Source organism: Molothrus aeneus, chromosome 31 (assembly GCF_037042795.1).
Source record: "Molothrus aeneus isolate 106 chromosome 31, BPBGC_Maene_1.0, whole genome shotgun sequence".
Taxonomy (NCBI): Eukaryota; Metazoa; Chordata; class Aves; order Passeriformes; family Icteridae; genus Molothrus; species Molothrus aeneus.
Genome location: NC_089676.1, coordinates 141,878 through 168,522, shown reverse-complemented (window position 1 = coordinate 168,522; position 26,645 = coordinate 141,878). Strand labels below are relative to the sequence as shown.

General features: G+C 51.0%; 2 protein-coding genes across 3 annotated transcripts; both read left to right on the top strand.

The window, feature by feature from the left end:
* The first annotated feature begins 226 nt into the window (after positions 1–226).
* Positions 227–12,020, top strand: LOC136568208 (alpha-endosulfine). 2 transcript variants are annotated; one of them, XM_066568095.1, is made up of 3 exons: positions 227–372; positions 1,943–2,071; positions 8,365–12,020. In XM_066568095.1, the coding sequence occupies exons 1-3, from the start codon at positions 316–318 to the stop codon at positions 8,533–8,535; spliced, it is 357 nt and encodes a 118-aa protein (XP_066424192.1). In that variant the 5' UTR covers positions 227–315; the 3' UTR covers positions 8,536–12,020. The 2 variants fall into 2 exon arrangements, with proteins under 2 accessions (XP_066424192.1, XP_066424193.1); XM_066568096.1 differs by lacking the exon at positions 227–372 and adding an exon at positions 462–563.
* Positions 12,021–16,714: 4,694 nt separating this feature from the next.
* MCL1 (MCL1 apoptosis regulator, BCL2 family member) lies at positions 16,715–25,045 on the top strand. The gene is made up of 3 exons (XM_066568294.1): positions 16,715–17,268; positions 22,578–22,825; positions 23,607–25,045. The coding sequence occupies exons 1-3, from the start codon at positions 16,725–16,727 to the stop codon at positions 23,721–23,723; spliced, it is 909 nt and encodes a 302-aa protein (XP_066424391.1). The 5' UTR covers positions 16,715–16,724; the 3' UTR covers positions 23,724–25,045.
* The last annotated feature ends 1,600 nt before the right edge of the window (positions 25,046–26,645 follow it).

Genomic DNA, 26,645 nt, shown 5'->3' with positions numbered 1-26,645 from the left:
ACCTGTGGCGCTAAGGAACAGGGGAAGCCCCGCCTCTTACCCCGTCCACTTGTGGTTTCTCGCTTTCCATTGGCCGCTGTTAATGCCAGTCATTATAGCACCGCCCTTTTGTTTGCACCGCCTCCTCTTAACGCTCCGCCCCTCGCGCGCACTGATTGGTCATGTGTGATGTCACTGCGACCGCTTCTCTGCGCTCATTGGGTAGAACTGCTGTCCGTCACACAGCTGAGGCGGTGGAGGCGGTGGCGGCCATTTTGGAGCAGGGCGCGGGGCCGGACGCAGCGGAGGGAGCGCAGAGCCCCCCCCCTCGCCGCCATGGCAGCCCCGCTCGGTACCGGCGCCTTCACGGAGGAGACCGGGCAGGAGAAACAGGTGGAGGAACCCCCGGGGGACGGAGGGGGTGTCGGGCGGACTCCCACTGGCTCGGCTGCACGTCCCTCTTTCCAGTCCTAAGCGGAGATTGGTGGTTTCTATTGTCCGTCTGGCGAAATCCGGACTCTGATTGGCTACGATGTCGGGCGGTGGGCGGGACTTCCGGATTAGGATAGATGGCGGCGTGGGGGGTGCGTGGGGTTGGTGAGGTGGGATTGGGGGGGGGGGGTGGGATTGGGGGGGGGGGTGGGATGGGCTCGGGATGGACCCGGGGTGGGCCCGGGAAGGGGTGACGGGGGTGGGAGGGGGCTGGAATTACCCTGGGGTGGGGTAACTGGGATGGGATGGGGGTAACTGGGATGGGATGGGGGAATTGGGATGGGATGGGGGTAACTGGGATGGAATGGGGGTAACTGGAATGGGGTAACTGGGATAGGGGAACTGGGATGGGATAGGGGGAACTGGGATGGGGGAACTGGGATTGGATTGGGGTTACTGGGATGGGAGGCGGCAACTGGGATTGGGGTAACTGGGATGGGAGAAGATAACTGGGATGGAATGGGGGAACTGGGATGGGATGGGGGAACTGGGGTGGGGTGACTGGGATGGATGTGGGTAACTGGGAGGGGGTGACTGGGGTGGGGGTACTGGAATGGGGTAACTGGGATTGGGGTAACTGGGAGCTGAGGGCAGCAGTCACAGACCCTGCAGTGGTTTCAGGGCACAAAGCTTTGGGTGCTGCTGTCAGACCTCCCTGACCCCAAAGTCCTGTCCAGGAACCCTAAAAGCTCTCTAGGATCCCCAAAATCCTGCTTGGCACTCCTGAAATCCTCCCCGGCATCCCCTAATCCTGCCTGGGACCCCCAAAATCCTTCCCAGCAGACCCAAATTCAGGAATTCTTTCTAAAATCCTGGAATTCCTACCTAAAATTCAGCCCAAAATCCAGCCTAAAATCCAGGAATTCCTTCCCAAAAGAAATAATGTGAATTTTATTTAATAAATACATTTTTATTTCATAAATAATTGTAAATGTAAAATAATAGTGTAATAGCTAATGTCAATTTAATTTATTAAATAAATGTTAATGTAATAAATAAATGTAAATTAATAGCGAGATAAATAATGTCAATTTTCTTTAATAAATAATTTTTAGTGTAATAAATAAATGTGAATGTAAATTAATAATATAATCAATAATGTACATTTTATTTAATAAATACATCTTAAATTATAAATATAAATAAATTTATATATTGCCATAGTAATATAATATATAATATTATATAGTATGTGATTACTTAAATATTAATATAATAATGCTATTAATATTAATATTATAGTAATGTTATTAATACTATATCCTATTAATATATGATATTAATATAATATATGAATTTATGTATTATATTAATAAAATATAATTTTAATTAATAAATCTAAATTAATAATTGAAACAAAGTAAATTTTATTAAATACATTTTAATTTAATGAATAAATCTAAATTAATGATGTAACAAACGATGTAAATGTTATTTAATCAATAATTTTTGATTTCTTTCTGTGTTTTAGGACTCTCAGGAGAAGGACAAAGCCATTTCCCCCGAGAGGGCAGAGGAGGCCAAGCTCAAGGCCAAATATCCCAACCTGGGCCAGAAGCCTGGGGGCTCTGATTTCCTCATGAAGAGGCTGCAGAAAGGGGTGAGTGAGGGGCACAGGGCTCAGCCCCAGGAGATCCCACTGTGGCCAAAAAATTGGGAAAAAATTGGGGGAAAATGGGAAAAAAACTGGGGAAAAAAAAAGGAAGAAAACCCCAGGAAGTTGGGGGAAAACTGGGGAAAAAATGGGAAAACTGGGGAAAAAATGAGAAATCTGAGGGGAAAAAAAGGAAAAATAATGGGAAAAATAAATGGGAAACCTGGAGAAAAATGGGGGAAAATGGGAAAAGAAAGGGAAAACCAGGGAAAAAAAAACTGGGGAAAAACCCAGGAAATCAGGGAAAAAAATGGGAAAAAAATGAAAACTGGAGAAAAAATGAGAAAAATAGTGGGAAAACTGGGGGGGAAATGGGAAAAATAATGGGGAAAATTGGAAAAATAATGGGAAAACTGGGGGGGAAAATGGGAAAAATAATGGGAAAACTGGGGGGAAAAATTGGGAAAAAAATGGAAAAGTGGGCAAAAATAGGAAAAATAAATGGGAAAGCTGGGAAAAGACTGAGGGAAAAAAAAAACCTGGGACACCTGGGAAAAAAAACTTGGGGGAAAAAAAGGAAAAAAAAATCGGAAAAAACCCAGGAAATCGGGGGAAAATGTGGAAAAAAACAAGGGAAAACTGGGAAACAAAAGGAAAACTAATGGGAAAAATAAATGGGGAAAATGGGGGGAAAACAGGAAAAAATGTGGGAAAAAAAGGGAAAACTGGGAAAAAACCTGGCGAAAAGAAAAGGGAAAAAACCCGGGAAATTGGGGAAAAAATGGGAAAACTGGAGAAAAAATGGGAAAAATAAATGGGAAACAAATTGAGAAACCTGGGAAAAAAACTAGGAAAAAAAAAACTGGGACACCTGGGTAAAAAAATGGAAAAATAATGGGAAAAATAAATGGGAAATCTGGAGAAAAATGGGGGGAAAATGGGAAAAGAAAGGGAAAAGTGGAAAAAAAGGGGGAAAGAGTGGAATAAACTAGGAAACCTGGGGAAAAAATAGGAAACAAAATGGGAAACCTGAGGGAAAAAATGGGGAAATAAAAGGGAAATCTGGGGGGTAAACAGGGAAAAATTATAGGAAAAATAAATGGGAAACAAACTGGGAATCTGGGAAACAAACTGGGAAAAATCTGGGGAAAAACCCTGGGAAAACTGGGGAAAAATGGAGAAAAAACTGGTGAGTAAACCTGGGGAAAAAAAATGGGGGAAAATTGGGAAATCTGGGAAAAAAACTGGGAAAAATGGGGAAAAAATGAGGAAAATCTCTCAGGAATGGGATTAAATCCCTCAGAAATGGATCAAAAGGCTCCTGGGCTGGGAAGGGAGGGATCAGGGCCTTGACTTTGGGAAATTAATTGAGTTTATTAAAAAATAATAAAGAAATGTATTATTTATATATAAAAATTAAAATTAATTGAGTTTATATCCCATTAAGAAAAAACAAATTTATTTCTTATATATAAAATCTAAAATTTAATTGAATTTATTATCCCATTAAGAACTCATAAATAAATTTATTGTTGATATAGAAAGTTTAAAATTTTTAATTAAAATGAAAAACGAAAAATAAAATTTCAAATTTTAATTTTACACCCCAAAAAAACAATTTAGAATTTAAAAATAAAATTAAATTAAATTTTTATTTGAACTTTAAATTCTTTGGGTCTAAAATGAAAATTTTCATTTTAGTTGAAGGAGTTTTAAATTAATTTGAAATGACATTTCAATTAAATGCTGGGGTGATGGGTGTGATGAGGCACTGGGATGCCCTTTGAGCTGGGAGGTGCCCCCAGCCATGGGATGGTGCAGGGAGGGCCTTGGCAGCAGCCAGGGTTTGTTCTCTGGGGCAAAAGTCCTGGGGCTGTCACTGGTTTATCATCCCCAAAGTCCTGGCTTTGTCACTGGTTTATCATTCCCAAAGTCCTGGCTCTGTCACTGGTTTATCCTCCCTACAGTCCTGGCTCTGTCACTGGTTTATCCTCCCCAAAGTCCTGGCTTTGTCACTGGTTTATCATTCCCAAAGTCCTGGCTCTGTCACTGGTTTATCCTCCCCACAGTCCTGGCTCTGTCACTGGTTTATCCTCCCCAAAGTCCTGGGGCTGTCACTGGTTTATCATTCCCAAAGTCCTGGGGCTGTCACTGGTTTATCACCCCCAAAGTCCTGGGGCTGTCACTGGTTTATCACCCCCAAAGTCCTGGGGCTGTCACTGGTTTATCATTCCCAAAGTCCTGGGGCTGTCACTGGTTTATCACCCCCAAAGTCCTGGCTCTGTCACTGGTTTATCATTCCCAAAGTCCTGGCTCTGTCACTGGTTTATCCTCCCCAAAGTCCTGGCTTTGTCACTGGTTTATCCTCCCCAAAGTCCTGGGGCTGTCACTGGTTTATCCTCCCCACAGTCCTGGCTTTGTCACTGGTTTATCATTCCCAAAGTCCTGGCTTTGTCACTGGTTTATCATTCCCAAAGTCCTGGCTTTGTCACTGGTTTATCCTCCCCACAGTCCTGGCTCTGTCACTGGTTTATCCTCCCCAAAGTCCTGGGGCTGTCACTGGTTTATCACCCCCAAAGTCCTGGCTCTGTCACTGGTTTATCATCCCCAAAGTCCTGGCTTTGTCACTGGTTTATCATTCCCAAAGTCCTGGGGCTGTCACTGGTTTATCACCCCCAAAGTCCTGGGGCTGTCACTGGTTTATCATTCCCAAAGTCCTGGCTCTGTCACTGGTTTATCCTCCCCAAAGTCCTGGCTCTGTCACTGGTTTATCACCCCCAAAGTCCTGGGGCTGTCACTGGTTTATCCTCCCCAAAGTCCTGGGGCTGTCACTGGTTTATCCTCCCCAAAGTCCTGGCTCTGTCACTGGTTTATCACCCCCAAAGTCCTGGGGCTGTCACTGGTTTATCATTCCCAAAGTCCTGGCTCTGTCACTGGTTTATCACCCCCAAAGTCCTGGCTTTGTCACTGGTTTATCATTCCCACAGTCCTGGCTTTGTCACTGGTTTATCCTCCCCAAAGTCCTGGCTCTGTCACTGGTTTATCACCCCCAAAGTCCTGGCTTTGTCACTGGTTTATCACCCCCAAAGTCCTGGCTTTGTCACTGGTTTATCATTCCCAAAGTCCTGGCTTTGTCACTGGTTTATCACCCCCAAAGTCCTGGCTTTGTCACTGGTTTATCCTCCCCAAAGTCCTGGGGCTGTCACTGGTTTATCCTCCCCAAAGTCCTGGCTCTGTCACTGGTTTATCATTCCCAAAGTCCTGGGGCTGTCACTGGTTTATCACCCCCAAAGTCCTGGGGCTGTCACTGGTTTATCCTCCCCACAGTCCTGGCTCTGTCACTGGTTTATCCTCCCCAAAGTCCTGGCTCTGTCACTGGTTTATCACCCCCAAAGTCCTGGCTCTGTCACTGGTTTATCACCCCCAAAGTCCTGGCTTTGTCACTGGTTTATCATTCCCACAGTCCTGGCTCTGTCACTGGTTTATCATCCCCAAAGTCCTGGGGCTGTCACTGGTTTATCCTCCCCAAAGTCCTGGGGCTGTCACTGGTTTATCATTCCCAAAGTCCTGGGGCTGTCACTGGTTTATCCTCCCCAAAGTCCTGGCTTTGTCACTGGTTTATCCTCCCCACAGTCCTGGCTTTGTCACTGGTTTATCACCCCCAAAGTCCTGGCTTTGTCACTGGTTTATCCTCCCCAAAGTCCTGGCTCTGTCACTCTGGCTCATCATCCCAAAAGCTCTGGATCTGTCTTAGCCCTAAAGTCCTGGCTATCTCAGCCTGGCTCACCCCAAAAGTCCTGGTTCCCCACCCCTAAAGTTCTGGCTCTGTAGGCCTGGCTCATCTCAAAAGTCCTGGCTCATCATCCCAAAAATCCTGGCTCTGTCACCCCTGGCTCCTCATCCCAAAAGTCCTGGTTCACCAGCCCAAAAATCCTGTTTCTCTAGGCCTGGCTCATCCCAAAAATCCTGGCTCTGTAGGCCTGACTTATCATCCCAAGAGTCTTGGCTGTGTCAGCCTGGCTCACCCCAAAAGTCCTGGCTCTCTAGGCCTGGCTTATCATCCCAAAAGTCCTGGTTCACCACCCCAAAAGTCCTGTCTCTAGGCCTGGCTTATCATCCCAGTGCAGAGCATCTTGTGAGGCTCAGGCTCGGCAGCTGTGATCCCAAACCTGGCAGTGTGATCCCAAATTTCACAGAGGTGATCCCAAACCTGGCAGTTTGATCCCAAATTTCACAGAGGTGATCCCAAACCTGGCAGTTTGATCCCAAATTTCACAGCTGTGATCCCAAACCTGGCAGTGTGATCCCAAATTTCACAGCTGTGATCCCAAACCTGGCAGTGTGATCCCAAATTTCACAGCTGTGATCCCAAACCTGGCAGTTTGATCCCAAATTTCACAGAGGTGATCCCAAACCTGGCAGTGTGATCCCAAATTTCACAAAGGTGATCCCAAACCTGGCAGTGTGATCCCAAATTTCACAGGTGTGATCTCAAATCTGGAAAGTGTGGTCCCAGCTTTGGAGAGTGTGATCCCAGATCTCACAGGTGTGATCCCAAATTTCACAGAGGTGATCCCAGCCTGGGCACTGTGATCCCAGCTCTCTCAGGTGTGATCCCAAATCTCCCAGGTGTGATCCCAGCTCTCTCAGGTGTGATCCCAGCCCTGGCAGTGTGATCCCAAGTTTCACAGAGGTGATCCCAAATCTCCCAGGTGTGATCCCAAATCTCTCAGGTGTGATCCCAAATCTCCCAGGTGTGATCCCAAATCTCTCAGGTGTGATCCCAGCTCTCTCAGGTGTGATCCCAGATCTCTCAGGTGTGATCCCAAATCTCTCAGGTGTGATCCCAAATCTCCCAGGTGTGATCCCAGATCTCTCAGGTGTGATCCCAAATCTCCCAGGTGTGATCCCAGCTCTCTCAGGTGTGATCCCAAATCTCACAGGTGTGATCCCAGCTCTCTCAGGTGTGATCCCAAATCTCTCAGGTGTGATCCCAGCTCTCTCAGGTGTGATCCCAGATCTCTCAGGTGTGATCCCAAATCTCCCAGGTGTGATCCCAGATCTCTCAGGTGTGATCCCAGTTCTCTCAGGTGTGATCCCAGATCTCTCAGGTGTGATCCCACATCTCTCAGGTGTGATCCCAGTTCTCTCAGGTGTGATCCCAGATCTCTCAGGTGTGATCCCAAATCTCCCAGGTGTGATCCCAGATCTCTCAGGTGTGATCCCAAATCTCCCAGGTGTGATCCCAGCTCCCTCAGGTGTGATCCCAAATCTCCCAGGTGTGATCCCAGCTCCCTCAGGTGTGATCCCAAATCTCACAGGTGTGATCCCAAATCTCTCAGGTGTGATCCCAGCTCTCCCAGGTGTGATCCCAGTTCTCCCAGGTGTGATCCCAAATCTCCCAGGTGTGATCCTAAATCTCTCAAGTGTGATCCCAGCTCTCTCAGGTGTGATCCCAAATCTCCCAGGTGTGATCCCAGCATTCCAGAAGTTTCTCACTCCCTGCCCTCAGTCCCTGCCGTGCCAGGGCTCAGTAGGTCAGGGCTGGCCCCGCCATCCAAAGGTCCCAGCTCTGTGTCAGAGGTGCCCGAGTCTGAGTCACTGGCTGGGGACTAAAGGCCTTTAAACCTGGCCTAACTCCCTGCCTGGATTTCCCCTTGTGTCATCTTCTCATGGCCTGGTTCAGAGCAATCCCAACACTCCCTAAAGGGTCCTTGTTCCCCTGCTCCTGCACAACCAATCCCAATCCCAAATCCTCACACCCAAATCCTGCACACCCAACCCCAATCCCAAATCCTCACACCCAATCCCAACTCCTGCACACCCAACCCCAATCCCAAATCCTCACACCCAATCCCAGATCCTGCACTCCCAATCCCAATTTAGCCCTCCCCAAAGGGATAAAAAGCATCAGAGACAATGTGGAATTTGAAGGCTGTTGAGGCAAACCTGTGCTTTGAGAGTGTTGGGCATCCCAAGCTTGGATTTCATTTTTTCTCCATGGCTCTGCTGTTCCCCTGCTCCTGCACACCCAGTCCCAAATCCTGCACTCCCAATCCCAATCCCAACCCTGCACACCCAATCCCAATCCCAATCCAAATTTAGCACTCCCTAAAGGATCCTCATGGCTCTGCTCTTCCCCTGATCCTGCACTCCCAGTCCCAAATCCTGCACACCCAATCTCAATCCCAACTCCTGCACTCCTTAATCCCAATCCCAATTTAGCTCTCCCCAAAGGCTCCCATGGCTCTGCTGTCCCCCTGCACTCCCAATAACCCAAACATTTCTCCCTCTTGCAGCAAAAATACTTCGATTCTGGCGACTACAACATGGCCAAGGCCAAGATGAAGAACAAGCAGCTGCCAAGTGCAGGGCCTGACAAGAACCTGGTGACAGGAGACCACATCCCCACGCCCCAGGACCTGCCCCAGAGGAAATCCTCCCTGGTCACCAGCAAGCTGGCAGGGTAGCTGCACTCCCAGCTGGGGGCTGCCCTCTTTTTGTCTCTTTTTTTTGGCTAAATGGATTGAACTTCACTGTACCATAGGGATGGGAGCACCAGAATCCACGTAGTTGTTTGAGTCTTTCCAGCAAACACACCCCAAAGCTGACTGGGGGCAGGGTTGGGCTGGCCCTTCCTCTCAGAGAGGCTTTGCCTTAATTTTGCTGCTGTTTGGAACCATCCTGGCTCACAGAGGCACGGGAGCTCTGCCTCCTTCCTGGCTGGGAGAGCCCCAGAAGAGCAGAGGGGGCACCTGGAGGAGGGGAGAGGGCAGGGCTGAGGTGTGGGAAGGGATTTCAGGGCTTGGGGTCCCAGAGACTGAGGCAGCTGGGCAGGAGAGTGATCCCAGATCTGGCAGGTGTGATCCCAGATATGAAATTGTGATCCCAGATCTGCAAAGAGTGATCCCAGATCTGCAAAGAGTGATCCCAGATCTGGCAGGTGTGATCCCAGATATGAAATTGTGATCTCAGATCTGGAAAGTGGGATCCTAGGTCTGCAATGAGTGATCCCAGATCTGGAAATTGTGATCCCTGATCTGCAAAGAGTGATCTCAGATAGGGAAAGTGGGATCCCAAAACTGGAAAGTGTGATCCCAGTTTTGAAAAGTGATCCCTGATCTGGCAGGTGTGATCCCAGATATGGAAAGTGGGATCCCAGATTTGGAAAGTGTGATCCCAGAACTGGCAGGTGTGATCCCAGATTTGTAAAATGTGATCCCAGGTCTGAAAGTGTGATCCCTGATCTGGCAGGTGTGATCCCAGATTTGAAAAGAGCAATCCCAGATTCAGAAAGTGTTGATCCCAAATCTGGAAAGTGATCCCAGATCTCACAGGTGTCATCCCAGATTTGGAAACTGTGATTCCAGATTTGGAAATTGTGGTCCCAGATCTCACAGGTGTGATCCCAGATTTGGAAATTGTGATGCCAGATTTGGAAACTGTGATTCCAGATTTGGAAATTGTGGTCCCAGATCTCACAGGTGTGATCCCAGGTGTGATCCCAGTCAGGTGTGAGCTTTAGAGCTTCAAAGTGATGAAATTGGCTGAGATGAAAAAAATTCCAGGGGTTGTTGTTGGGCTTAGCTGGGATCTCTCCCTTGCTCAGCTCCAGGGGACAGCATGTCCAGAGGGGCTGGGCCAGGGGCTGGGCACTGTTTGAAACATCTTGGGGTGCTGTGGGAGCAGAGCCCCACCTCAGCTGGAGGAGCTTGGCTGAATTTGGCCAGAGGAACAAAACCAGAGGGGCTTGGCTGGATTTGACCACAGGGGCTTGGCTGAGCTTGGCCAGAAGGATAAAACCAGAGGGGCTTGGCTGAATTTGGTCAGAAAGATAAAACCAGAGGGGTTTGACTGAATTTGGTCAGAGAGACACAACCAGGGGGGCTTGACTGAGCTTGACCAGAGGGACACAACCAGGGGAGTTTGACTGAATTTGGTCAGAGAGACAAAACCAGAGGGGCTTGACTGAGCTTGACCAGAAGGATAAAACCAGAAGGGCTTGGCTGAATTTGGTCAGAAGGATAAAACCAGAGGGACTTGGCTGAATTTGGCCAGGGGGGCTTGGCTGAGCTTGACCAGAGGGACAAAACCAGAGAGGTTTGACTGAATTTGGTCAGAGGTGTTTGGCTGAGTTTGGAGGGACAGAGGGACAAAACCAGAGGGGCTTGGCTGAATTTGGCTAAAAGGACACAACCAGAGGGGCTTGGCTGGATTTGACCACAGGGGCTTGGCTGAGCTTGGCCAGAAGGATAAAACCAGAATGGCTTGACTGAATTTGGTCAGAAGAATAAAACCAGAGGGGCTTGGCTGAATTTGGTCAGAAGGATAAAAGCAGAGGGGCTTGGCTGGATTTGGTCAGAAGGATAAAACCAGAGGGGTTTGACTGAATTTGGTCAGAAGGATAAAAGCAGAGGGGCTTGGCCAGAGGGGCACAAGCAGAAGGACTTGGCTGAATTTGGCCAGAGTGTCTCAGCTGCCTCAAGGCCATGGCACAGTTTCTCTGTCCCTGGTCACTTGTGGCCAAGGGGGAGGTGGGCACAGCTCCCCCTGGGAACCCTTTTGGGGGGGTCACTGGGGTCCCCCCAGCAGCAGGAGGAGCTCAGGACACAGCAGGGCCCTGCCCTGGCCCCTCAGCCCCAGCCCTGGGTGCTCCCACAGCAGGACCAGAGCAGCCAGGGAGGGATTTGTGCTGCTGGGACTGATCGTGGAGGGAGGGAGAGAGGCAGGACTGGCAGGAACCACCCAGAGAGGGATCAAAAGCACAGAGACAGGGTGGAATTTGAAGGGTGTTGAGGCAAACCTGTGCTTTGAAAGTGTTGGGCATCCCAAGCTTGGATTTCATTTTTCCCCCCATTTTTTCCCCTTCTTGTGTTTTCTTTGTCTCAAGCCTGGGGAAAAAATAACAAAACCCCCAAACTAACACCAACATCACAGCAAAAAACCCCAAACTTAACAACCTTTTGCTTAAGTGCTGCAGAGCCAGGGCTGGGGTGGCACTGTCCCCTCCTGCTGCCCTGGGTGCCCCTTTTCCATGCAGTGGGGAGGGTGGGCACAGCTGTGCCAGGGCATCCCACACTTTGATTTCTTTTTTCCCCATTTTTTCCCTTCCTGTGTTTTCTGTGTCTCAAGCCTGGGAAAAAAAATGAAACCAAAAGCCCCAAATTAACACAAACATCACAACAAAAAGCCCCAAACTTAATAACCCATAGCTGCAGCTCTGCAGAGCCAGGGCTGGGGTGGCACTGTCCCCTCCTGCTGCCCTGGGTGTCCCTTTTCCATGCAGTGGGGAGGGTGGGCACAGCTGTGCCAGGGCATCCCAAACTTTGATTTCTTTTATTCCCCTTTATTTTTCCCTTCCTGTGTTTTCTGTGTCTCAAGCCTGGGGAAAAAAAAAAACCCAAAACCACGAAACCAAAACCCCCAAATGAACACCAACACTTTTCCATGCAGGGACAAGTGTGGGCACAGCTGTGGCCCAAAACCTGCCCCAATTTCAGCCCCAAGGACCAAAGGAAGGGAGGCAGGAGTGAAGGATGCCCAGGCAGGGTTTTCCTCCTGTGTGTTCCTGCTGCCCTGGGTGTTGCTGTGTGTGTCACCTGGGTCACCTGGGTCACTTCCCTGCTGCTGCTGGCCGGGAGTGTTTGCCCAGGGTGTGCTGGAATGTGGCTCTGCCTTCAGCTGTTTCCTGGATCCTCCTGTGAGAAACAGCCCCGGGGCTGCTCCTGGCCCCTCTCTGGGGCAGGGACAAGGAGTGTGGTGGCACTGGGACCTGTCCCTTGTTCCCACAGGGTCCTGCTCTGGCCTCCAGCCCCTGTGTGACCTGGTTGGGGCAGTGGCTGCACACCCTCCTTGGATGTCCTGCTGTCTGTCCCAGCCATGTTGTAAATAGATAACAAATATATATAAATATATATAAATATATATATATATATATAATTTTTTTACATGTTCACCTCTTCTGGACTGCTGTGCTTGCTTTTTATTCAACTCCAAAAGGGGGAAATAAAAGAGGAAATAAAGGGAAAGATGCAAAGGGGCATTGGTGCTCTGGGGGGTGTCCCTGTGCTGGGGGGGGCAGAGGAGGGGACAGACCCAAAACGTGTGAGGACAGCCCCAAAATGTGTGGGGACAGCCCTCAAAACGTGTGAGGACAGCCCCCCAAAACGTGTGAGGACAGCCCCAAAACGTGTGGGGACACCTCCAAACGTGTGGGGACACCTCCAAATGTGTGGGGACACCCCCAGCCTTGTCTCTCCCTGCTTTTCCAGGTGTGTTTGTGCAGGAGGGAGAAGGGATTGGGCAGCGCAGGCTGAGCCCCAGCAGGAGCAGCTCTGAGCAGGGTTTGGGGCCATGGCAGGGGCTCCTGCCCACCCCATCCCAGCCCAGAGCTGGGTGGGCACTGAAAGGGGCACGGGGGTGATGCTGGCACCCCCTGCCCACCTCTCTCAGTGCTGGCTGGGTTTGGGGGCTCCCATTTTTCCACAGCAGGGATTGCTGGGCACTGGGGAGGGGTTTTACCAACACAAATCTTTGCTGCAGCTGCAGATCCTTCCACCCTGTCCCACTGTGTCCCTTGGTCCCCAGTGCCACCCCTCGGGCTCTGTCCAGGTTCATTTTGGGGTGCAGGAGCAGGACCACTCCTGCCTTTCTCCTGGAGGCTTCACCTGTGGGATTTCAGCGCTGACCTTTCCCCAGCCCCACCTTTCCCTGCAGCTCTCTGGGTGTGTCCCTGGCCTGCATTCCCCAGACCTGGGAATTCCCAAGCCCCGGAGGCCACGCAGGGACCCTCAGGGGACAGGCAGGGACACGTTGTTCCAGCTCGTGTTTGTGCTGAAGCTTGGCACCACCTCCCAAAAATGTGCTGGGTGCTGCCAGAGCTCCCTGCTCTCGCTCCTGCTGCCAAGAATGCTTTTCCAGACAAGGACACATTCCTTGGGGCCACGGGAAGGATTTTGAGAGGGACGAATTTCATCCTGCTGGACCTGGTTTTGGGGGGGGACAGGGGGACAGGAGTTGGGGACCCTCAGGGGGATGCACAGCCCCGGTTTTGCTGAGCTGGGACATCTCCAGGGTGTGGGGACTGCTCCAAACACAGCACACTGGGCTTGGATTGGTCACACTTTGTCCCCAAAAATGGTGACAGGGAGGTGGCAGCTCCAAACAGAGCACAGTGATGGTGACAGAGGCTTGGATTTGTTCCACTTTGTCCCCAAAAATGCTGCCCGGGGAGGTGGCAGCTCCCAGTGCCTCCCTGGAGCGGGAGGAGCTGAGCTCTCCCAGCATTTGGCTTTTCATCCCTGAGGCACTGGGACCTCCTGTCCCCAAACCCCCTGGGACCTCCTGTCCCCAAACCTCACTGGGACCTCCTGTCCCCAAACCCCCTGGGACCTCCTGTCCCCATCTCCTGTCCCCAAACCCCCTGGGACCTCCTGTCCCCAAACCTCACTGGGACCTCCTGTCCCCAAACCCCCTGGGACCTCCTGTCCCCAAACCCCCTGGGACCTCCTGTCCCCAAACCTCACTGGGATCTCCTGTCCCCACCTCCTGTCCCCATCTCCTGTCCCCAAACCCCTCTGGGATCTCCTGTCCCCAAACCTCACTGGGACCTCCTGTCCCCATCTCCTGTCCCCAAACCCCTCTGGGATCTCCTGTCCCCAAACTCCCTGGGACCTCCTGTCCCCAAACCCCCTGGGACCTCCTGTCCCCAAACCTCACTGGGATCTCCTGTCCCCATCTCCTGTCCCCAAACCCCCTGGGATCTCCTGTCCCCATCTCCTGTCCCCAAACCTCACTGGGACCTCCTGTCCCCAAACCTCACTGGGATCTCCTGTCCCCATCTCCTGTCCCCAAACCTCCTGGGATCTCCTGTCCCCAAACCTCACTGGGATCTCCTGTCCCCAAACCTCACTGGGACCTCCTGTCCCCAAACCTCACTGGGATCTCCTGTCCCCATCTCCTGTCCCCACCTCCTGTCCCCATCTCCTGTCCCCAAACCCCCTGGGATCTCCTGTCCCCAAACCTCACTGGGATCTCCTGTCCCCATCTCCTGTCCCCAAACCCCCTGGGATCTCCTGTCCCCAAACCTCACTGGGATCTCCTGTCCTCATCTCCTGTCCCCAAACCCCCTGGGATCTCCTGTCCCCATCTCCTGTCCCCAAACCCCCTGGGACCTCCTGTCCCCAAACCCCTCTGGGATCTCCTGTCCCCAAACCCCTCTGGGACCTCCTGTCCCCAAACCCCTCTGGGACCTCCTGTCCCCATCTCCTGTCCCCAAACCCCTCTGGGACCTCCTGTCCCCATCTCCTGTCCCCAAATCCCCCCATGCTGGGTAGGACAGGACTTCCCTGGGTCCCTTTGTGTTCTGGGGGTCCCAGAGCCCACCCTGCCTGTGGGGGAGGGGAGGGCAGCCCCTGTCCCCTGTGTCACTCTCATCTCATCCCAGTTTGGTGATGCCACCAGCTCATGGTGGCACGTCCCAGGTGAGGGCCACAGCTCCACTTTGGTGGCACAGAGGGGCCCCAGCACCCCCTGGGAACCCTTTTGGGGGGGTCACTGTGGTTTCAGGGGTTCCAACCCCAATTTCCATTCCCTGGAGGGATCCCAGGGCTCTGAGGGTCCTGCCCTGCTCTGGGGGGGTCTCAGTGCTGGGGACACGGGGGACAACCCAGCCAGGGCTGGGAGATCCCACCAAGGTCAGAATGGGCTCCAAGCAGACGGATCCAGGTGGGATTCCTTGGATAAAGGGAATATTTTGGGTTGGAAGCTTCTTTTAAAGGCCATCAACTCCAACCTCCAGCATGAGCAGGGACATCTCCACCGGATCAGAGCTCTGTCCTTCCTCACCTGGGATATTTCAAGGGCTGGGGCATCTAACTCCTCTCTGGGCAACCTCTCCCTGGGCCTTATCACCCACAAAACACAAAATTTCTTCCCTAGATCTCTTCTATCTATTTCTATATAAAAGAAATAGATAGAAGAAATAGAGGGAAGAAATATTTTTTATATTTCTATAGAAAAAGATAGAAATATAGAACATCTATTTCTTCTTCAAAATAAAAATATAGATCTATTTTTTCTGTATAAAAATATTCTATATAAAAATATAGTAATATAGAATATCTATTTCTTCTTCTATATAAAATATAAAATATCTATTTCTTCCATATAAAAATATAGAATATCTATTTCTTCTTCTATATAAAAATATAGAATATCTCTTTATTTTTTATAAAAATATAGAATATCTATTTCTTCTTCTATATAGAAATATAGAATATCTATTTCTTCTTCTACATAAAAATACAGAATATCTATTTCTTCTTCTATATAAAAATATAGAATATCTATTTCTTCTATATAAAAAATATAGAATATCTATTTCCTCTTCTATATAAAAATACAGAATTTTTATATCTTCTTCTATATAAAAATATAAAATATCTATTTCTTCTATATAAAAATATAGAATATTTATTTCTTCCCTATTTTTCTTCCACTTTTATACTCTAAATCTGCCTCATTTTAGTTTAAATCCACCACCCCTCATCCTGCTGCGATCTCACTCCCTTCTTTCAAACCCCATTTTGGCCACAGCAGCGGGGCCGTGCTGGCTCCAGCCCCGCACCCGGGGGATGCTCGGTGCTGCGGGACCGGGAATGGTCCGGGAATGGTCCGGGAATTAACCGGGAATGGTCCGGGAGTGGACCGGGAATGGTCCGGGAATGGACCGGGAATGGTCCGGGAATGGTCCGGGAGTGGACCGGGAGTGGACCGGGAATTAACCGGGAATGGTCCGGGAATGGTCCGGGAATGGACCGGGAATTAACCGGGAATGGTCCGGGAATGGACCGGGAGTGGACCGGGAGTGGACCGGGAATTAACCGGGAATGGACCGGGAATGGACCGGGAATGGTCTGGGAATGGTCCGGGAATGGTCCGGGAGTGGACCGGGAATGGTCCGGGAATTAACCGGCAATGGACCGGGAATGGACCGGGAATGGTCCGGGAATTAACCGGGAATGGTCCGGGAATGGACCGGGAATGGTCCGGGAATGGACCGGGAATGGACCGGGAATGGACCGGGAGTGGACCGGGAATTAACCGGGAATGGTCCGGGAATGGACCGGGAATGGTCCGGGAATGGTCCGGGAATTAACCGGGAATGGTCCGGGAATGGACCGGGAATGGTCCGGGAATGGACCGGGAATGGTCCAGGAATGGACCGGGAATGGACCGGGAGTGGACCGGGAATTAACCGGGAATGGTCCGGGAATGGACCGGGCGGCTCCGGCCCGGCACGGGACACACGTGGCCGGTGCCACGAGGATGCTCCGTGCTGCTGCTGGGGGGGCTCTGCCCCGGGGATCCCGTTCCCCGCTGTGCTCGGAGGGATGCGGGACCAGCACGGCACTACCGGGGAGCTGCTGCCCGGTACCGGCAAGAACCGGGGACACCGGGAGTGGGGTACCGCGGCCGGGGGACGGAGGGGATGGCTGCTTCCTTTCGCTCTTTTTTCAGCCTAAAGAACGGAAGCGGAGGTGGAAAAAGCCGCTCGCTGTCCCGCCCTCGCTCCGCCTCTAGGCGTTACCGCCTCCGGTTATATAACCCGGCCGCGCCGGTCCCGCCCGCACCCCGCCGGCCGCTCGCACCGGGCGCCATGTTCGCCGTGAAACCGAAAGCCGTCATCGGCTTCAACCTCTACTGCGGCGGCTCCCCGGCGCTGGGGCCCGGCGGGCCGGGGGAGCGCCCGGAGCCCGCGGCCGCCGCCGCCGCCGCCGCCTCGGAGCCGCCCCGCGACCGCTCCGGGGCCGCCGCCGGCCGCGCCGACTCCCCCCGCGCGCTGATTGGCCGAGGCGCGGCGCCCCGCTCGCTGATTGGCTGCGGCGCGACTCTATGGCGCCCCGAAGAGGAGCTGGACGGATGCGACCCCGAGCCCGAGCGCGGCCCCGCCGCGGATTCGCTGCCCGGGACCCCCCCGGGGCCTCCGGACGGGCTCCGGCAGGATTCGCTGGAACTCATCAGCCGCTATCTGCGGGAGGTGGCCGGAGAGGCGCAGCCCAGCTCTAAGAAGCTTTTTCTGGGTCTCCTGGGTGGTCCCGGCCGGCCGGGCTCGGCGGGGGATGCGGTGATGGAGAAGGCGCTGGAGACGCTGCGGAGGGTCGGCGACGGCGTCATGAGGAAACACGAGCTCGCCTTTCAAGGTGTGTGTCCGTCGGATGCTCCGGGAGGAGGTCGAGACCCCCGTGCTCTCCGTTGGGCCTGTCCCGGTGCCCGGAGCGGGTTTGGGGCCGGCGGTGATGCCCTCGTGGCCGGGGTCTCGGCCGGGTCATCGATGGCTTTGGTTCGGAAGGGGTTAAATAAAAGCGGTTGGGAAGCGCTCAAAAACGAAACTGAACTTTGTTCCGTGGGGACGAGGAAAAGCCGCTGTTGGTGTGTGCAGAGGAGATAATCTGGTTACAGATTAGCCCCGGGTCCTCCTCGCGTCCCCCTCGGCTCGGGCTGACTCTGCAAATAACCCCGAGCGGCCAAAGATTGGGGAGATCAGGAGGTTCAGATCCTCATCCCCCCAGTTCAGGTGCAAGGGGATTTTTGGGCAATGTTCTCATAGAACCATGGAATGGTTTGGGTTGGAATAGACCCAAAAACTCCTCCAGTGCCATGGCAGGGACCCCTTCCACCATCCCAGCCCTGTCCAACCTGGCCCTGGGCACTGCCAGGGGCAGCCCCAGCTGCTCTGGGCAATCTCTTTTCATGTGTTTAATCCCAAACGTCCAAAGATTGGGGAGCTCAGGATTTTCAGCTCCTCACCCCCCAAGTGTAGGTGCAAGGGGATTTTTGGTGGGGGGAATTCTGCTGGGTGATGAGCTCATAGAACCATGGAATGGTTTGGGTTGGAATAGACCTTAAAATTCATCCGGTGCCAAGGGCAGGGACCCTTTCCACCATCCCAGCCCTGTCCAGCCTGGCCCTGGACACTGCCAGGGGCAGCCACAGCTGCTCTGGGAAATCTCTTTTCATGTGTTTAAAGTGTCCAAAAATTAATGAGCTCAGGATTTTCAGCCTGCCCAGTTTAGGTGCAAGGGGATTTTTGGTGGGGGGAATTCTTTTGGGCAATGTGCTCATAGAACCATGGAATGATTTGGGTTGAAATAGACCCAAAAACTCATCCAGTGCCATGGCAGGGACACTTTCCACCATCCCATCCTGGCCCTGGGCACTGCCAGGGATCCCAGATTTCTCTGGGAAATCGATTTTTGTGCATTTTCCCCCCTTCTGCAGGGTCCTGAAGCAGCTGTAAGGATTTGACCCCCAGTGCCTGGCCTGGGGATGAACTGGAAAGGAGAAGTGACCGGTTTGTGTCACTGGTTTTGTGTCACTCAGGCTCGTTTGGGGCTGGTGCTGGCATTTGGATCCCAGGTCAGGATGGAGCCCAGCAAAGGGCGGTGTCTGCATTTCCTGCAACACTTTTGGGGTTCCTGCAGCAGTTTTGGGGTTCCTGTAGGGTGTTAGGGTGCAGCTTCCTGCAGCAGTTTTGGGATTTTAGGATGCAGGTTCCTGTAGCACTTTTAGGGTTCCTAGGGGGTGTCAGGGTGCAGGTTCCTGTAGCAGTTTTGGGGTTCCTGTAGCAGTTTTGAGGTCCCTGCAGCAGTTTTGGGGTTCCTGGGGTTATTAGGGTGCTGTCTGGTGAAACACCTTCCTCCTTGCAGGATGTGCCATTTTCTCAGCTCGTCCCTTTTTTGGTTCCTTTCTTTTTTGTTTTATGACACAAAGAGCTTTGGTTTCATTCTTAGCTGTGCTGTGGGAAAGGCCGTGGGATCAGTTCCTGTGCCCCAGTTCCCAGTGGGACCAGTTCCTGTCCCCAGTTCCTGGTGGGAAAGGCAGAGGGATCAGTTCCTTTGGGATCAGTTCCTGTGCCCCATTCCCAGTGGGATCAGTGGGATCAGTTCCTGTGGGATGAGTTCCTGGCCCCAGTTCCCAGTGGGATCAGTTCCTGCCCCCAATTCCTTGTGGGATCAATGGGATCAGTTCCTGGCCCCAGTTCCCTGTGGGATCAACTCCTGTGGGATCAATGGGATCATTTCCTGTGCCCCAGTTCCCTATGGGAGCAGTGGGATCAGTTCCTGTGGGATCAGTTCTGACCCCAATTCCTGTGGGATCAGTGGGATCAGTTCCTGTGCCCCAGTTCCCAATGGGATCAGCTCCTGTGGGATCAATGGGGTCAGTTCCTGTGGGATCAGTTCCTGTCCCCAGTTCCCTGTGGGATCAATGGGATCAGTTCCTGGCCCCCAATTCCCTGTGGGATCAATGGGATCAGTTCCTGCCCCCAATTCCCAATGGGGTCAGTTCCTGTGGGATCAGTCCCTGTCCCCAGTTCCCTGTGGGATCAATGGGATCAGTTCCTGGCCCCAGTTCCCTGTGGGATCAATGGGATCAGTTCCTGGCCCCAGTTCCCAATGGGATCAGTTCCTGTGGGATCAGTTCCTGCCCCCAATTCCCAGTGGGTTCAGTCCCTGTCCCCAGTTCCCAGTGGGATCAATGGGGTCAGTTCCTGTGGGATCAGTTCCTGGCCCCAATTCCCAATGGGGTCAGTTCCTGTGGGATCAGTCCCTGTCCCCAGTTCCCTGTGGGATCAATGGGATCAGTTCCTGGCCCCAGTTCCCAATGGGGTCAGTTCCTGTGGGATCAGTTCCTGGCCCCAATTCCCGGACATTCCTGGGGGATGACTCTGGGCAGGAATGTCGGGGCTGACTGGGCCCGGGTGGTTTCCTGAGTGAGGAGGAACTGCCCGGGGCGGTTTCCTGTGCCTTGAGCAGGAGCCCAGCGCTGACGGGGACGGTGACGGGGACGGGGACGGTGACGCCTTCGGCCTTTGGCTCTGGCAAAGCCTCGCCCTGGTGGCTCCTGCCTGGCCGGGCAATGCAGGGCAAGCTGGGCACTCTGCTCTGCCAGGCACAGCTAAAATGAATTAAATAATTTAAAATTAATTAAAAATTTAATTAAAAACTAAAATTAATTTAATTATTTTAATTTATTTTAAATTATCTTCTTATATATATTTATTTTTATAGAAATTAAATTTTAAATTATTTTATTCATTGAAATTATTTTTATTTTATTTTAATGTAAATTATTAAAATTATCTTTTTATATATATTTATATTTTTATAGAAATTAAATTTTAAATTATTTTACTCATTAAAATTATTTTTATTTCATTTTAATGTAAATTATTTTAAATGATCTTAATTTAAATTACTTGAAATTTAAATTATTTTATGATTTAATTTAGATTGTTTTATTAATGAGAATTATTTTTATTTTATTTTAATTTAAAGTAAAATTTCACCATCCCAGGGTGCTCCAAGCCCTGTCCAACACTCCCAGGGATCCAGGGGCAGCCACAGCTTCTCTGGGAAATCTGTTTTAATGTATTTAATTTTAAGCATTTTAGCTCAGGAGTTTCAGATCCTCACCCCCCCCCCCAGTTTAGGGGATGTTTGAGGCTGAAATGGGGCTGGGGAAACACACGGGATGTTTTAGGCTGAATTATTTTAAAATAATTTAAATTATTTTAAATTTAATTTAAAATATTTTATGATTTATTTTAGATTATTTTATTAATTGAAATTATTTTATTTTATATTAATTTTAAATAAAATTTCACTATCCCACAGTACTCCAAGCCCTGTCCAACACTCCCAGGGATCCAGGGGCAGCCACAGCTTCTCTGGGAAATCTTTTAATGTATTTAATTTCAAGCATCCAAAGATTATTTAGCTCAGGAGTTTCAGATCCTCACCCCCCCGGTTTAGGAGGTGTTTGAGGCTGAAATGGGGCTGGGGGAACACAGGGGATGTTTAAGGCTGAATTATTTTAAAATAATTTAAATTATTTTTAATTTAATTTAAATAATGTTATAATTTAATTTAAATTATTTTATTATTTTTAATTTTTAAAATTTAAATTATTTTGAAATTATTTTATTCATTTAAATTATTTTTATTTCATTTTAATTGAAAGTATTTAAAATTATTTTATTCATTAAAATTATTTTGATTTAAATTATTTTAATTTATTGAAATGATTTTAAAATTATTTTTGATTTAATTTATTCTATTTATTTAAATTATTCTATTTATTTCTATTATTTTACTATTTGAATTATTTTTTTTAAGAATTATTTTAATGAAAATGAATTTTCAATTACTAAAATTTAAAACTGGGGATACATCTGCCTGGCTTTGGGCGCTGCCCTTGCTCTCTGCCCTCCCCAGGCTGAGGTTTTGCTGTGGAAACCTTGACACACAGGGGAGCGTGACGTGCTCAGACACCACAGCTGCCCCTGAGCCAGGAAAAGGAACTCAAATGTGCCAGGGGCTGGTTTTTATCTGGCCCAGGTGAGGGAGGGCAGCAGAGCCCATTCCCCATCCATCCCTGGGGGGTCCCACCCTCTCCCTGCCCCTCTGGGGGTGTTTGGCTGCCCCTCAACCTCGGGTGGTGGGGAGGATGAGAGTTTGACAGGAAAGCCTCACAGATCTGTGTGCTTGGCAGAAAGGTTTTGAATGTGGAGTCCAATGAAGGTGTAGAAATGAAAGCAAGTTTTGATATAGAAAAAAAAAAAGAATTGCAGAGCCAGTCTGACTGGATAAGCAAGGAGGCCAAGGGTATTTTATGTTAGTTGGAAGGGTTTTTATGGCTTAGAGCAAAGGATAAACCCACCCCAGACAAGAAGATGTTTTTACCAAGCACAAAGATTCCACAGGCAAACAAGGCAGCAAAGCTGCAAATGTTTCAGCAAAAAGGTCTCAGAATTTTCCCCTGCAAGAAAACTGAAAAACAACTTCTGGCTTAAACTGTAATGTACTGACTGTGAGTGATTGGAGAACAGTAACATGAATATGGTAATTACAGCAGTTATGATGGGCTAGAGATAAAAGTAAGGTAGAGATTGGTTCTACTGTGTGAAGATGCTCAGCAAAGAAAAGTTTATAATGCATTGTAACCAAAAGAAGTTTATAATGCATTGTAAGCAAAAGGAAAGTTTATAAAGCATTGTGAGCAAAAGAAAAGTTTATAATGCATTGTAACCAAAAGAAAAGTTTATAATGCATTGTAAGCAAAAGGAAAGTTTATAATGCATTGTAACCAAAAGAAAAGTTTATAATGCAATGTAACCAAAACCAAAGTATAGAATGCATTGTAACCAAAAGGAAAGTTTATAAAGCATTGTAACCAAAAGAAAAGTTTATAATGCATTGTAAGCAAAAGGAAAGTTTATAATGCAATGTAACCAAAAGGAAAGTTTATAATGCATTGTAAGCAAAATAAAAGTTTATAATGCATTGTAACCAAAACCAAAGGGTCTCCAGGCCTGCCTGCAGCTGGAGCTGACAGCTGTGGGCACAGCTCTGCCACCCATGACATGTTGGAGGTTCTAAACTGCAATTTTGGAGAGCTGCCTGGGGTCCTGCATCCCTCATTCAGGCTCTTACTCTCGGGGCTTTTTCAGGGATGCTGAGGAAGCTGCAGATCCAGCAGGAGGAGGACCTGCAGTGCGTGGTGGAGGTGGCAGCCCAGATGTTCAGCGATGGTGTCACCAACTGGGGACGCGTGGTGACCCTCATCGCCTTCGGGGCCTTCGTGGCCAAGCACCTGAAGAGCATCCAGCAGGAGCAGAGCATCAGCAGCCTGGCTGGGATCATCACAGACGCCCTGGTCTCCTCCAAGAGGGAGTGGCTGGAGAGCCAGAGGGGCTGGGTGAGTCACAGTTCCTGGGAATTCCTGAGCTTTCCCAACATCCCGGCCTTTTCCTGGTTCTGGGCTGTGTGGCAGTGCTGGCTCACTGTCACCAGGGGGGTTGTGGGGCTTTAGGATCCACTCAGCATGAGCTGCCTGAAGTGGTTTGAGATAAAAAGCACTTTTTGGAGTGTTCCTGCCCAGCCTGGGGGCAGCATTCCCAAAATCAGGGCAACCCTGGGAGGGCTGGGCTGGCCCTTGGCTGCTGGGGTGGCTGAAATGGGGCTGGGGGAGCACAGGGGATGTTTGAGGCTGAAATGGGGCTGGGAATGTTTGAGGATTAAATGGGTCTGGGGGAGCACAGAGGATGAGCAGGATGCAATGGGGCTGGGGGTGCACAAGGGCTGTTTGAGGCTGAAATGGGTCTGGGGATGTTTTATGATGAAATGGGGCTGGGGGAGCACAGGGAGAGCACTGGGGGGTGTTTTAGAATGAAATAGGGCTGGGGATGAGCAGGATGCAATGGGGCTGGGGGTGCACAAGGGGTATTTGAGGCTGAAATGGGTCTGGGGATGTTTTGGGATGAAATGGGGCTGGGGGAGCACAGGGAGAGTGTTTTAGAACACTCTATTGGGGGGGTGTTTTAGAATGAAATGGGGCTGGGAATGTTTGAGGCTGAAATGGGGCTGGGGGTGCACAGTGGAATGTGCAGGATGCAGTGGGGCTGTTTGAGGCTGAAATGGGTCTGGGGCCGTGCCAGGCAGGCTGTCCCCCATCTGACCATCCCTCCTCTCTCTCCCAGGAGGGCTTTGTGGACTTTTTCCGCGTGGAGGACCTGGAGGGCACCATCCGGAACGTTCTGGTGGCCTTCGCGGGGATGGCCGGCCTGGGGGCCAGCCTGGCCTACATGATCCGGTGAGCCTGGAGCTGCCCAGGACAGATCTGGGGAGGATTTTGGGAGGACTTTGACTCCCTGGGGCTGCACAGCTCCCCTGCTCCCTCTGAAGCTGGACTTGAGTGACCCCAGGAGGACGTGGAGCTGTCCCCGGAGCCCAGCTCGTTGCTGAGGAAGAGGAAGGTGTGATCCCAGCTGATGGATGGAGGATTTGTGGCTTTTGGAAGAGTTTTTCCTCTCTGCTTCCCTCACCAGGATGGTGCTGGGGGAGCTCAAGTGGACTTGGCTTCACTTGGATCCCAGAGGAAACCATCTCCAGCAGCTCCTCCTGGGCTGGGCGAGGCAGCTGAGCCTGGAGCAGATGTTTTGAGGCTTGTGGTTGTGGGTTTGTTTTTTTTTTAATTTTTTTTTTTCTGGAAATAGCACCTTCTGCTGCCTCTGCCCTGCCTAAACTCGCAGCTCTGTTGCTCTGGAGCAGAAGCACTGCATGCTGGAAATGTTGTGCCAGCCTGCACCTGCAGCCAGGTGCTGCCAGGGAGTGCCAGAGCTGTGCCAGACCCGGTGCCACGGAGCTGGAGCCCTGCCCAGCCCCTTCCCTCCCCATGGGATGGGGGTTTGGAGGGGCTGGGGGTCACCCCCAGCTCTGTCCTGGCCCCAGACAGCCTTGGCTGCACACAGCCAGTTCAGAAATAGCAACTGCATTTTGTAATTATGTAAAAAAAACCCCAGTGGGCTGGGGAGGATGTAGAAAACCTGTAAATGTCTATAAATCTGTAGAATATATACATTTTTACAGAGCTGACGATACAAAAAGGAGGAATTCATTCTGAATGTGGCTTCATTCCTGATGGGAAGCAGCGTTTTCGTGGCAAAGCCTGGTCTCCACTCCAGCCCTTCCCCTGGGAGGGTGACAAAGGGTGACGAGCAGCAGTGGCCTGGCTGTGACCACGGCTGGCTGGCAGCAGCTGATGGTTCTGTTTTGCTTTTAAATCTTTTTTTTTTTTGGTCCCTCTGGGTGGGGGTGGGGGAGCTGTGGAAGTTCATTCTGGCCACTTCCTTCTCTCCCCTTCTTCCTCCTCCTCCTCCGAGCCATGAGCTGGACAGAGCTGATGGTTGAATGTAGAATGTTCTGGGCTGCCCACGAGGGGATTTTGATGCCCAAGGGGCTCCTTGCCCACCCCTGGCTCTGGGGGGCTGCACTGGTGGGGCCCCATGGGGACCCTCCTTGTCCCCAGGTGTCCCCTGGGGCCTGGGCCAGGCCCAGCTCAGCTGTGGTGCTACAGCCAGGCCCTGCTTGTGTGCAGAACAAGCTGTAGTTTGGTCAATAAATGTCTTTTTTTTTCTCACTCCTCTCCTACCGAGCTCGTTTCCCCCCAGCCAGGGGCTCTCGTGCTGCCCCAGGATTGCTGGAAAAGCCTCTGGGCGCTGTGGAGAAGGGCTGGGGGTGTCTGGTGTCACCTCTGGTGTCACCTCTGGTGTGGGTGTGGGTGGGGAGAGCCCCTGAGGCTCCTCCTGCACAATTTGGGCTGTGCCACCCCCCCAAAAGGGGACCTGCAGCCTTGGGGACGGGGACACTGGGACATGGCCATCCTCATTCCCATCTCTGTGGGGTTTTAATCCCAGAATTCCAGGTTGGGTTGGGTTGGGAGGGACCTTCAAGCTCATTTTTTTCCACTTCTGACCATGGAGCTCTTCCAGGTTCCTCCAAGCTCCTGTCCAAACAATTCCAGGGCTGGGGAATTCAGGAATTCTCTGGAAAATCGGTGCCAGGGCCTCACCCAGCACTGCTGCAGTTTTTAGATGTCATTTTCCCCTTTTTAGATGTCATTTTCCTCCCTCTTTAGGGGATCCCTGTACCCCCAGACCTCCCCTGCACCCCAAATTCCCATCCCTGCAGCTTTTGGGTGGGTGGCCGAGGCAGAATCCTGCCCCAGAATCCTCTGGAGAGGAAAAATCCTGCCCCAAAATCCCCTGGAGGGGCAAAATCCTGCCCCAAAATCCCCTGGAAATGCAAAATCCTGCCCCAAAATCCTCTGGAAATGCAAAATCCTGCCCCAAAATCCCCTGGAGGGGCAAAATCCTGCCCCAAAATCCCCTGGAGAGGCAGAATCCTGCCCCAAAATCCTGGAAATGCAAAATCCTGCCCCAAAATCCGGGCCTGGCCCACCAAGCCAGGCCCTGGTTCCCAAACCAAGCCCGAGTGACTCAGCCCAGAGTGCAGAACGCTGCTGGGTGTGGATTTTCTGCTTTCTTTGGGGTGGTTTTTGTTTTGTTTCGTTTTGTTTTTCCGGTTTTTGGGGGGTTTTTGGTGTTTTTTGGGTGTTTTTTTCAGTGCTGCGTCTCTGGGGATATTTTGGGCCTGTTTGGGTGCAGCGGGGCCTTCATGCAAAAGTTGCCATGGAAACATGCAAAGGGAGGATGGGGGGGTTTGGGGGGGCTCAGGGGGTTTTGGGGTGCAGGGGGAGCTCAGGATGGGGGGGACTCCCAGGGGGTTGGGGTGGGGGTGGAAGTTGGGGTGCAGGTGGCTCCTAAATTTCAATGTGGGTGCCTGGGAGGGGTTTGGGGTGCAGGGGAAAATTGGGGTGTTGGTGCCTTACAGGGTTTTGGGGTGCTGGTGGCTCCTAAATTTTGATGTGGGTGTCTGGGAGAAGTTGGGGTGCAGCTGAAAGTTGGGGTGCAGGTGGAGGTCAGGGTGAGGGCAAATTCCAGGGTTTTGGGGTGCTGGTGGCTCCTAAATTTGGGTGTGGGTGCCTGGGAGGGGTTTGGGGTGTTGGTAGAAGTTGGGGTGCAGGTGGAAATCAGGGTTTTAGGGTGCTGGTGGCTCCTAAATTTCGGTGGGGATGCCTGGGAGAAGTTGGGGTACAAGTGGAAGTGGGGGTGCAGGTGGCTCCCAGAGGTTGGGGTGCAGGTGGAGCTCAGGATGTCGGTGAATTCCAGGATTTGGGG

Bases quoted from the DNA above. Each gene is read 5' to 3' on its own strand.
- LOC136568208 (XM_066568095.1), top strand. From the start codon at position 316: ATGGCAGCCCCGCTCGGTACCGGCGCCTTCACGGAGGAGACCGGGCAG. The intron at 373-1,942 runs GTGGAGGAACCC...TCTGTGTTTTAG, and splicing joins AGACCGGGCAGGAGAAACAG to GACTCTCAGGAGAAGGACAA. The intron at 2,072-8,364 runs GTGAGTGAGGGG...TCCCTCTTGCAG, and splicing joins TGAAGAGGCTGCAGAAAGGG to CAAAAATACTTCGATTCTGG.
- MCL1 (XM_066568294.1), top strand. From the start codon at position 16,725: ATGTTCGCCGTGAAACCGAAAGCCGTCATCGGCTTCAACCTCTACTGC. The intron at 17,269-22,577 runs GTGTGTGTCCGT...GGGCTTTTTCAG, and splicing joins ACACGAGCTCGCCTTTCAAG to GGATGCTGAGGAAGCTGCAG. The intron at 22,826-23,606 runs GTGAGTCACAGT...TCTCTCTCCCAG, and splicing joins TGGAGAGCCAGAGGGGCTGG to GAGGGCTTTGTGGACTTTTT.